The sequence below is a fragment of the Belonocnema kinseyi genome, chromosome 9 (genome assembly GCF_010883055.1).
Source record: "Belonocnema kinseyi isolate 2016_QV_RU_SX_M_011 chromosome 9, B_treatae_v1, whole genome shotgun sequence".
Classification (NCBI taxonomy): Eukaryota; Metazoa; Arthropoda; class Insecta; order Hymenoptera; family Cynipidae; genus Belonocnema; species Belonocnema kinseyi.
In genome coordinates, this window is record NC_046665.1 from 87,930,729 (window position 1) to 87,943,997 (window position 13,269).

The window sequence follows — 13,269 nt, forward strand, 5'->3', positions numbered from 1 at the left end:
CACCAATTTTCTACAAAAAAGTTCAAATTTGACCCAAACATGAATTTTCATTTACAAAATTTAGATTTTAATTTTAAAAAAGGAATTTTCAACAAAGTAGTTACATTTTAAACCAAATAGTAGGGTTTGAACTAAACAGATTAATTTTCTACCCAAAAAGATTTTTCTTTAACAAATTACATAAATTTTCCATCAAATAGTTTAATTTTTAAACTAAAAAATATCAATTATGTAACAGTATAATACTATAATATAATAGTATAATAGTATAATAGTAATATCATTTTTGTATTAGTTTGATATTCATTTGAAAAAAATTATTGTTCAATTTAAGAAAAACAAACTTTCTACAATAAATTGGAATTTTCAAATTAAGAAAACGATGTTTCTACAAAAAAGTTTAATTTTCCATTCAAAAAATGGATTTTCAAAATAATAAAATAAGTAATGAAGAAAGGAGTTTAAATTTCAAGCGAAACACAGGCTTTTTACAAAAAGATAGATTTCAACTAAATAGTAGAATTTTCAACAAAAAAGATCTCTACCAAAATAGACGAATTTTTAAACAAAATATATACATTTTAAGCGAAATAGTTAAGTTATAAATCAAATTGTTTAATTTCTAAACCAAAAAGAAGAACTTTCTAGAAAAGAGTTGAATTTTCCACCCGAAAATAAGAATTTTTAACAAAAAAGTAATTTTCAGTTAAAAAAAATTAATTTATAACAAAAAAAACACAAATTTTCAGCAAAGTAGTCCAATATGGAACCAAATAGTTACATTATCAAGAGGATTAATTTTATTAGGAAAAATATGTATCTTCGCCAAATTTTTAACCAAATAGTGGAAATTTCTACAAAAAAATAAGAATTTATTACCAAAAATTAATTTTAAATGAGAAACAGCTGAATACAACCAAAAAAGATGTCTTTTTAAGAAAACAGTACAATTTTTCATCCAGAAATAGGCGTTTTCAACAAAATGGTTCATTTTCTGTTGAAAAAAAAATAATAAAAAAACAACTTTAACAAAGTAGTTCAGTTTACAACTAAATAGTTCAACTTTTAATGAGAGGGTTCATTTTTCTACGAAAAAGAAAAATCTTTAATAAAATACATACATTTTTAACGAAACAGTTACATTTTTTTACCAAAAAAGAGGAATTGTCAATGAATGACATAATTTTTTCAGCCACATAGTTGAAATTCTAAAGTAAAAAGACCGCTTTTTAACAAAGATTAGTATAATTAAATTTTCGATGAAAAAAATCATTTTCAATTAACAAAAAAATTCGGGGAAAAAGTTGAATTTTATACCAATTTGTTGAATTTTTTAGCCAAAAAAATAAATTTTCTACAAAACAGTTGAATTTCCACCCATATAAGAATTTTCAACAAAATAGTTAAACTTCAGTTTGAAAAAATTACTTTTTAACTAAAAAATATCAAGTTGCAACCAAAAATATAAATTGTCAATGATAAATGTAATAGTTGATATTTCAGGTAAAACAGATTTTAATGTTAAATCAAATACAGTTGAATTTAAGCAAAAAAATTAATTTTCAACAAAATACTTGAATCCACATTAGTTTTCAAACAAAAAGTTGCATTTTTAATTAAAACTAAAAGCATATTTTCTAAATAAAAGACGAATGTTTAACAAAACACATACATTTTTAACCAAGAAGTTGAATTTTCAACAACAACAAAAATAATAATTTGTGGTCAAGATAATAAAAATTTAAATCAAGTAGTTGAATTTTCAAGTCAATTCGAGCCAACAAGATAAATTTTCAAAAAAACTTGTTTTTGGTCATGAAGAAATGAGAGAAAATTGTAGAAAATTATACATTTATAAAACTGAATACCTCTAGTTCTTGATCTATTTTATTTCCTAAAAATAATTTCAATAAGATGCCACATTTATGCAACTCACAGTATTTATATTATATATATATATGTTCATTCCCTAAGTTTATAAAATCTTAATAAGATTGGGGAGGGGGAGGGGGTCAAATTTCATAAAGATCACTACGCAATTTGTAGAAAATTGCTTATTTGTTTATTCATATATTATTATTTCATTAATTTATGGTTATTACATTAAATAATAATACTAATGTTACTAGATTCTACTGATATTATTAGGTAAATTGCAAATAATTTTTTTACATTTAATGTGCTAGCTATAACAGTAAAGAAATAGCTGTTTAAAGTAAAGCCTGTTAAAATTAATTTAGTTTTTTAGTGAAAGATTTGACCTTTCCCCCCTCCCTCCTAAAGGAAATCACATAAATACATTTCACTGAATCCAAGAAATTTCTTAAATTCAAAAAATGGTTTTTTGATACAATTAACATTTTTCTTTTGCTTAAAATGATTTTCTTTATTTTCAATTGATTTTTGGTTAAATGAAACAAATTCGATTTATGAGAAGGTTTCTTTAATTAAAACGAAATATTTTTCTGAGTGAAAGCAATCGTAAGTATCGTGACCAAATGGAGAATTAAATTTCTTTGAAAGAGATCGATCACGATAAATTCTAGTAAAAGATCAATTACTAATTACTTTGTGTTGTCATACAATATAGAGTATAACGAAACGTGTTGAATATCATATAAACTGAACTTGACCCACTAACGCATTGCACTTCCGCGTGTTAAGCTGGTCAAAGATCGATCTTTCGCTCGTTCCTACGCATTACTGATTTTCTTGTAATCCATTTTACTCATTATAAAAGTTTCAGATGCTGTATTTCCATCTCGATTGGTTGAATTAATCACTGATTGTGAATTATTTAATTAAACAGTATTATTATTAATAAAATAAATTTTATTTCATTATTATTTCTGAATTGAAAATTGGGTTTTTTATTACTGCCAAAATTTGTTTTCATGTCCAAACATGCGTCTCGATCGAAAATAAAATACCTCCATTAATTTTATCTAAATTTAGTATTTTTTTTTATCAAACTTTTGTTGTACTAATTTAGCAACTCAAAAGTTAAAAGAAGATTCAAACTTTTTTAAATTTGAAAATTGAATTTTTTACTTGGAAAAATGTGCCCAGCGAGCGAAAAAAAGTTTCCTGTCTATTTTCTCAAAACCCAATACTGTCTTTTATTCAAACTTTTCTCCCTTTAATTCAGCAATTCTGTTGCGAAAAATTGAATTTGAAATTTTTTTAAATTGAAAATTGTGGTTTTTTACCATCAAAAGTAAAAAACGTGCATCTGGAGCTACAAAAATTTGCTCTCCATTTGCTTGAAACCTAATAATGTTTTATAATCAAACATTTATTATATTTGTTTAGCAATTCAATAGGTAAAGCGAAATTTCTCGCTTTTTAAAAATCAAATATTAGATTTTTTTAAGAAAAATTTCTCCTCAAGTAAAAAGAATCTGCCCTCTATCTTCTCAAAACCTAATACTATTTCTTAAGAAGAAGTTTCTTGTACCAATTCGTGAACTCAATGGATAAAAATTATATTTTCACCTTTTTTAAAGTGAAAATTGAATTTCTTATCACCGTCTAATTTTTTTCAAGTCTAAACGTAAGCCTCAAGGTAAACACAAATTCCCTCTCTATTTTTTCGAAATATAATAATATTCTGAAATTAAACTTTTGGTGTACCGATTCAGCAACTTAAAATCTGAAACCAAATTCTCACTTTCTTATTTAATTGAAAATTAGTTTTTTATTTTATGAAATCTGCCCATCGAGCGAAAAAAGCTTCCCCCTCAATTTTTTCCAAGCCTAATAATAGTTTTTAATCAATCTTGTCTAATGTCAATTCTTTAATTCAATAAGTAAAAACTATATTCTTACGTTTTTTGGAATTGAAAATTGAATTGGTTATTAACGTCCAAATTTTTTTCAAGTCCAAACGTGCGCGTCGTGCTAGAAAAACATTCCCCCTCCATTTTCTCGGAATCTAATAAAATTTTTTAATCAAACTTTTACTATATCGATTCAGCAACTCAATTGATAAGAAGAAAATTCTCATATAATCAAATTTAAAATGGGATTTTGCATTTCCCTCCAAAATACAAAAACGTGCGCCTCGAGCTAAAAAATGTCCCTTTTCATTTTCTTGAAACCTAATATTGTTTTTAATCAAACTTTTATTGTATCTTTTCAGCAATTCAATAGATGAAAAGTAGATTCTCACTTTTTTTAAATTAAAAATTGAATTTTTTATTTGTTAAAATGTGCCCTTCGAACGAACAAAAAATTTCCCTCCATTTTTTAAAAGTCTGATACTAGTTTTTAATCAAATTTTTCTTGTACCAATTCGTCAAAACAATACCTAAAAACGAAATTCTCAACATTTAAAAAAATTAAAATGCATAAAAATTCCCTCTCTATTTTTTGAAAACCTAACACTATTTTTTTAGTCAAACTTTTCTTCTGTCAATTCATCAACTCAATAGCTAAAAATGAAATTCTTACTTTATTTTCAAATTGAAAATGTTTTTTTTAATTGAGAAAATATGCCCATCGAGCGGAAAAAAAATCGGCCTCCATTTTCTCAACATCTAGTACTCAATAGTTTTTAATCAAACTTTCTTTGTACCAATTAGTCAACTAAATAGCTAAAAATTAAATTCTTACTTCAAACAAAATTTGAAAATAGGCTTTTTTAATAAAGTCCAAAGTTGAAAAAACGTGTTCCTCGAAAGCATCTCCCAATCAATCTTTTCATAGTTTAATTTAACACTGATTTATTTCAAAGCTGCGTTCTCAGTTTTTTAAATTGATTTTTTAGGAAGTATGCTTGAATTTTGATAAGTAATTTTAGTTCGATTAAATAAATCAAATCTTTTATTAATTATTTAAATTATTTTTTTATAATTCAGAAAAAGGGAAATTTTTATCTACTGATTTACTGAACTGACGTAAAAAAAGTTAAATTAAAAACTATTATTAGGTTTTGTTAAAGTTTAAAACCCAAGTTTTTTGTCATTCGAGGGAACGTTTTCTCAACAAAAAATTCATTTTTTAATTTAAAAATAGGAATTTACTTCTTAGCTATTTATTTTTCAAAAAGATACAACAAAAGTTTAATTAAAATATTATTAGGTTTCGAAAAAATAGAGGGAAGATTGATTCTTGATCTAGACGCATATTTTTTTAATTTTGAATGATAACAAAAAATCCAGTTTTCACTTTAAAAAAAGGAACAGTTTAATTTTTATGTATCGAGTTGCTGAATTCACACAAGTAAAAGCTGAATAGAAAATAGTATTAGGTTTTGAGAAAGTGTAGGGGAAATTTTTTTCCCTCAAGGCGCACCTTTGAACGTGATAAAAAAAACTTTGTAAGGGGATGAAAAATCAATAGTGCGAATTCACAGTCCCTTGCAGCGTGCGAACGAAAAAAAAAATGAAAAATTATATTATAAAATAATCGTTTCGTCAGTATGTGTTTTCGAATTTTTTTATTTTTCCAGCGAATAATCTTATTTTAGAAAATTTGTGGTTCAATTTGTTTCGAACTTCATAAAATACTTTCAATGCGCATTAGGGGTGTACAAACTATATATTTTCCACATAAATAACGTTATCTTAGGCAACCACACCTCAACTAAAAGGAACAAAAGGTTCTATTTACCACTAAATTCCCTTATCAGTGGAATAAAAAGAGTCCATCAGCTCAACGCGGCCGCACTTTATAGAAGCGGAAATAAAGGAAAACAATAGCAAAAAGGTGGATCAATATAACCAGTTTTGAACAATCCTGTTTCGGAAAATATATCTTTTGTGCATGTAAAGTGAGCTTAAAGTGGATTTTTTCCGCCCGGCGGAGAAGCTGGGCGTAAAAAGCGACTTTCCGCCCGTTGCGTCAGTCTTCGAGTGAAAAAAGCTACTTTCCACCCGTTTCTTCAGTCTCCAGGCGAAATGAAAGCCGATAAACGATCTTGGAAGTCAATCGCCTTCTTTCCGCCCTTGATACATAATATACAATTTTTTAAATAGACTATATATATAGACTTCACAGTCCGAAATATTCTCAAAATAGGGTAAAAGAGGGTGATTTTTTTAGAAAATAGCGAAATAAGAAGTAAATCCTATTGTAATTTGAAAAAATAAATATTTTCGGACAAAAATATAAAAAGAAGGAACGGGATGTGGTTGGCTGCCTTCTCATTTTTCTTTCCTCTTTTTTTATTTTTTTCCGAAAATATTTACTTTTATTTTTTCAGATTACAATAGGATTCTTTATTTAATTATTTTTTGCTTTATTTTTTGTTTTTGTTTGTTCGTTGTGGTCCAAATTTGGTCGTTGAATTTTTTTAACAGGAGTTTGCATTAATTTGATTATTAGACGTTAAATAGGATTTTTAATTTGAATTTTAATCTAATTTAAATTTCTTAAATTTTGATTGCTTTTTCCGTGCTAATAATTGGAGATAAAAATTTAATTCGACAAAAGAGAGATCTGAGCAGAAACTAATCAGATAAGAACAAGCCGAACTGGCTAGACAGGTGCATTATCATACTTTAAAACCGTATAGAATTTAATATTAAAATATGGGCACTTGTTAATGATTGCTGGGGTTCGAATAGACGCAATTCTATGGGTGAAAGGAGCTTTTAGATCTATAATTAAAATTTCTTACAAACCAAAGAAAAAGGAGACAATTGTTGATAATTATTTACTGCGAGCAATTTATTATTCTTAGGTCTAAAAAGAATATGTGACATGATTTCAGACAACTTTTTTTGTACTCAAATTTGCATTTTCAGTAGGTAGAAATATTATTTACGTATACATTCCTTGTGATCGAGATTTTTATTTAAAATTTAGCACAAGGCAAAGTTTTCTCTTCAGATAACTATATACGCGAGAGGAATACGAAATTTCTTCCGTTCTGATGCATGAGAGCAGCTGAGTCTCCCATGGTTTTATGCGGAGTAGAGACCATTTTTCAAAGAGAAATTATTTTACAGGAGTTTCTAATTAAAAAAAAAATAGTTTATTTATTTTCTTTCAAACCCCGATATAATTTCTTATCATTTATTCACATATAAACAATCGATACAACTTATCACAGAATAATGTAAGATAAGTTCGACATATATTTTATGTAGATCAATCGATTTCAAGCTACAATATATTGAGGATTGAAATCGATTGATCAATACAAAAATTAAAATGCCCTATTATATTGTAATCGAACAGGAAAAAAAACATGAATATGGCATGCACAGTTTTTGATGCAACTTAGACATAAAAATTTTTTTTTCTAATTCTGGTAAGCTCTACAGCCCTGTTTCAAAATCCGTCAGAAAATTGGAAAAAGGTTTAATAAAAAGGAAAAAATCTCACGGTATAAAAAATGGTTTAGGGCGATAAAATTGATATAACTTCTATATATCAGTAGAAAATAAACAAAAAATGGAAACATTTTAATGAATATTGCAGAAATAAAATCCTACACTGGAAAAACATTTTTTTTCAACAAAGACTGTTTTGTTTTGAACCTAAAACAATTCAACTCACTGAAAAATTTAACATCCGAACAAAGTCTTGGTTCTATGTATTGTTTAAAATAAAAATTGTGCAAGTTAAATAATGTAATTTAAAATTAAGCTATCGGTTGATTTAAAAACTGAAAAGGTCAAAAATAGAAATGAAAGAAAAATAAAAATTAGAAATTAAAAAAATTGAAAACGTTTTTGGTTTTTGTCTTCGTCACAATTATATAAATAAAGACATAGTTTAATAAAAAAACTAAAAAATTACAAAAAGGTAGATTCAAAACTAAAAAAATTAAAAATAAATAAAAATATGAAAAACTTCCGGCTTTTATGTTGTTTACAATTATACGAGTAAAAACATATTTTTTAAAGTTTCCTAAATAAAAAATTTAAAAAAATTTTAAATTACGTCATTAATTATTTTTAATTAAAAAATCTTATGAATAATAAATTAATAAGCGACACTTTTCCGAATTTTAATATTTCAACTACACCGGAGATCTTTAAAAGAAAAAGCTCTGAAATTAACAGAAGAAGGAAACGTCCTCAGTATAGTTAAGAAAATTTAATTCGAAAAATGTTGCTCGATAATTTATTATTGTACTTATTTTATCATAAATGAATATTTATTGCACAAAAGTGTGATCAAATAATTGAACTATCAACCTAACAAGATGTTTTTAAAACTAAATAAATATTTGAATTTTTTATCAAATGGTCGAATTTCCATACAAAGCAGATCGATTTTCAAGTAATTAGGTAATTACCCAGTGAGCACCAGATTTTAGAACGTAATTGGAACGTCATAAAATAGTTTTTTGGGCGTAAAAATCAAAAGGCGTCATCTGAACGTTTAAAAAACTATCCTAAGTCAGACCAAATAATTTTCTAAAAACGTTTTATGTTCGAAATACGTCTTTAAAATGTAACGTTATATGGACTGACTTAGGACATTTTTAAGCCGTTCTGAAGATGTTCTTTAACGCGTGTGCCCACTGGGTAGATATATAAATACTAAATAAATTAATAAACTAAATACTAAATAGATCAAATTTCAACAAAAAATTCAATAGTTATTTCTTCAGTTTGAAGAATTAATTTTTAACAATAAAAAATTTCAACATAATAGTTAAATTTTCAACAACAAAACTCACTTTTCAACTAGAGAGGCTAACTAAAATGATGAATTAAAAAAATTAATGAAGAAGTTTAATCAAGTGCTTGATTTTTCATTTTAAATTTATAAATTCTTGAAGAAACATGTAATATTTGACATTGCAACAATACAAGTTTTTCATTTTAAATGAAAAAGAGTTGAATATAATTTAAAAAGAAAAACGAATTTTCAACAAAATAGTTGAATGATCAGCCAGAAAATATTAAATTTGTACCAAAAAGGTCACTTTCAACCAAACAGGTGAATTTCATACTAAAATAATAGAATTTTCAAATCAAAGACGAATTTATCACAAGAAAGGTGAATTTGCAACCGGAAAAGACCTATTTTATACAAAACAGTTGGATTGCAAACAAAACGTTTTAAATTTTGAATTCAAACCGTTATTTTTACAATCAAAAAGAAGCTAAGTTGCAACAAATAGTTCAGAATTCGACCAAAATTTGAATTTTTAATAAAGCCGCTCAACTTTCAACCAAGCAGCGGAATAGTCAACCGAAAAGACTATTCATCAATAAAGTACAGAAATTTACCACTAAATAGATAAATTTTTAATTTAAAAGGCAAAGTTAAAAAATGGAGTAGTTGAATTTTAGGCTGAAAAAATAAATTATCCACTAAAAAAGGAGTGAAATCTTAAGCTAATGAAATTAATTTTTAACAAAGTATCTCATCTTCCGACCAAGTAGTTGAATTTTCATCAAAAATCCATTTTTGGTTCAGAACATTACATTTTCAACCGAAAAGAAACTAAGTGTCAACAAAATAGTCAAACTTTGACTAAAAATTTAACTTTTAACGAATAAGATTTATTTTCAGTAAAATACATAATTTTTCTACCGAAAAGAAGAATTTTCAAGTTAAAACAATACATTTTCAACCAAAAAATGAAATAGTTTTCAGCTATAAAGAAATTATTTTTTTACTAAAAGGAAATGAATTTTTAACAAAATAGTTAAATCTTCAATCAATAAAATGATTTTTAACAAACTAGAGAGGTAAACTTTCAACCAAGTAGTTGTCTTTTCAACTAAAAAGATGAATTCTCAACGAAAAAATTTAATAGTTGAATCTTGAGTCAAAAAAAGATTAACATTTTCAATACAAAAGCGATTTATACAATCAAAATTGTTATTTCTTTTTTATCTCAAAAACTATACGAGTTTAAATAAAAAAATAGTATTTTTTAACAAAAAGATACGTCAAAATTCAAAAAACTTCGTGGATAATTTTCTTGTTTCAAATCGGAAAAATACATGTCACCTAATTTCCTCTAAAAACAACATATTCCGTCACTGAGAAATTCCGCGACTAATGATATTATAAATTCACAATTTATTTTTAATATATATGAAATCAGAAGATAATTTTATATATTATTATATTTACAAAATTAAAATTTTTTTAATTGAATAATTTTATGGATAGACGTGGAAATTGAGAAGAAATTTTGTTCACCAATTTAAGTTTCATAATTAACTTATTACTCCAAACAGACAGAAATAACCGTTAAATACATTTTTTCAAAAAATGGATTTACCACATTTTTGTCATTTACTTTTCACATGTTATTCGATAAAATACACTAATAAATTATTTAAATTACCTCACAGAATTTGAATAACAAAAAACAATAATTTAAATGTAAAAATTGAGAATGAACCGAGGAAGAAATACATCGCGCACCATTAATTCTTTTTACTCACTTTTATGGCGGGAAAATCTCTTGAGCTTTTTGAAGAACGGCATGTCTGCCTTATCTTTTGGAAAATGCGAAAAATGAGGGATCGCGAAGTAGAAGCTCCAAAAACGTGTTTTCTTACAATGCCGTAACGATTACACTGAGAGTGGCCGATATCGATCGCGACTCCAGACTGCAAAGCGACTGACGTGCAGCGAGAGAGTGTTGTGAGAAAAATCTTATCGAACAACTCGATATTCCACAATTTGTCTTATAGTCCAGTAGACAGTTCACTTCTGTATGCGCTAATAGTGCCTCTCGACACCTTCTTTTAAAAAATAAGTTTTCTTCATATAAACAATGTAATCTTTTATTAAACCTTAAAAGTCGCTGATTGATCAAGAATGGTCATCGAAAATTCGTCAATATGCGAGTCTCGAAGACGCGAACAATATTATATAAAATACAAATACTCTTATATTACAATTTTAAAAAAATTCTCTTAAAAAAAAGTTAATAATTTTGTCAAGAAATATAAACACGATATTGGTAGGTTATGGTAGGTCATGAAAGGTTCTTAATTTGGGCAATCATGAATCTTGAGGGCGCGAACATATATATGATATACATTACTCTTGTATTCCCAATGTTAAAAAAGTTTTCTTCGATTAACAAAATACGCAATGTATTTTTTTATTTATATATCGGTCTTTATAGATGATGAGAGGTCATAAAAGGTTCAACAATAGGTCAATCAGTGCATCTCGAAGATGCGAACAAATGGACTAGACATTTTATTGCTGTATTTCAAATCTCAAAAAGACGAGTGCTGTGAAAAAAATCTTGTTGAACTCGATATTTCACAATTCGTCTCATGCTAATAAAATTTCGCATAGAACTGTCATGACCGACTTAAAAATTTTTTGTTTATTTAATAAAAAAATATTAAAAATTTGACCTTTGAAGTATACCGGTCTAAAAACACGCTTTGATTCAATCAAAAATACCTACAAAACTGAAATCAACTATCCAAAAAGGATTTCCAATAGCAATGTAAATTTTGAAAAATTTATTGAATTTGTTATAAAGAAATAAGTGAATGAAAATGGTTTTGTGGGGATTAGCGGTCATTCGTGACTTGATTCGCACTAAAGGACCCTGCACTAAATGTATGGGAAAATGGCTTTCGGTGAATTTAGCTGAAACTTTGTAATTCTTAAGGTTATAAGTGCCGGTTGAAATATCCAAAAAAAAAAAAAATGAACATTTTTAGCGCTATGCGGCGCAAAGCGCTCAAGATCAGTGAATAAAACGAATTCCAACAGATTTTTTTACAAAAGCGATGTCAGCATAAAAATCACGGTTCAGATCGTGGTCTGTCATATTTTCGCCTACACCGTTGACTCATATAGCGCGCTTCTCAAAACGATCAAACGCTAAGCGCCCAAGATTTTAACTTGACTAATTAATCACTTCTTTAAAGGCAGAAATGTTACCCAAAGTAACATTAGTAACTAATGCGCACATACCGATAATAACATTCTACCCTTCGCAAAAGGTTTGAACGCTAAGCGCTCAAGATCAGCGAATAAAACCAATCCTAGTAACTTTAGCGACAAAAGCGATGTCACTATAAGAATCACGCATCAGAAAGTAGTCAGTAATATGTTTAGCCATACCAATGAGTTATATTGCGCGCTTGTCGAAACGATCAAACGCTAAACGCCCAAGATTTGAACTTGACCAAGTAATTACTTCTTTAAAGACAGAAATGGTATCCAAAGTAACATTAGTAACTAGTGCGCACATCGATAATAACAGTGTACCCTTCGCCAGAGGGCCGAACGCTAAGCGCCCATGATCAGCGAGTAGAACCAATCCTAGTAGCTTTAGCGATACAAGCGATGTCTGTATACGAAACACGCATCAAGAACTGGTCAGTAACATGTTTAGCCAAACCAATGACAATATGAGTCAACACCGTTGACTCATATGTGCGCACTAGTTACTAATGTTACTTTGGATACCACTTCTGTCTTTAAAAAAGTAATTACTTAGTCAAGTTCAAATCTTGGGCGCTTAGCGTTTGATCGTTTCGAGAAGCGCGCAATATAACTCATTGGTATGGCTAAACATATTACTGACTACTTTCTGATGCGTGATTCTTATAGTGACATCGCTTTTGTCGCTAAAGTTACTAGGATTTGTTTTATTCGCTGATCTTGAGCGCTTAGCGTTCAACCCTCTTGCGAAGGGTAGAATTTTATTATCGGTATGTGCACATTAGTTACTAATGTTACTTTGGGTATCAATTCTGCCTTAAAAAAAGTGATGAATTAGTCAAGTTAAAATCTTGGGCGCTTAGCGTTTAATCGTTTTGAGAAGCGCGCTATATGAGTCAACGGTGTAGGCGAAAATATGACAAACCACGATCTGAACCGTGATTTCTATGTTGACATCGCATTTGTAACAAAATCTGTTGTAATTCGTTTTATTCACTGATCTTGAGCGCTTAGCGCTGCATAGCGCTCAGACTGTCCATTTTTTTTTGGATTTTTTTACGGATATTTCATCCGGCACTTACAACCTTAAAAATTACAAAGTTTCAGCTAAATCCACCGAAAGCCATTTTCCCATACATTTAGTGCAGGGTCCTTTGTACAATTTATGGACAAAAAGAGTTTTTTCAGTAGAATTTATAAAAGTTAATAATTATTTTGTTATTATGAAACCAATTCTTATAGACAAATATCCATATCAGGTATTTTTATTGGAATAAATACAGTTTTTTATTAAATCGACCATCTATTATATTTAAAATAAAACTAAGTACGAGGGTAGTTCAATAAGTCCTTAGAATGACCAACATATGGCGCGCGAATCGCTCCAAATCATCTGTTTTCAGTCAGCACCACTCCCGACTAGAT

General features: G+C 27.8%; 1 protein-coding gene across 1 annotated transcript in view; it reads right to left on the reverse strand.

Annotated features, from left to right (window-relative positions):
• Positions 1 to 10,522, reverse strand: part of LOC117179972 (low density lipoprotein receptor adapter protein 1-like) — an 88,265-nt gene extending 77,743 nt beyond the window's left edge. The window contains exon 1 of the mRNA XM_033372236.1: positions 10,368 to 10,522. Coding sequence (XP_033228127.1) covers positions 10,368 to 10,410 — 43 coding nt within the window. The 5' untranslated portion in view covers positions 10,411 to 10,522. The remainder of the gene's footprint in view (positions 1 to 10,367) is intronic.
• Between the last annotated feature and the right edge of the window lie 2,747 nt (positions 10,523 to 13,269).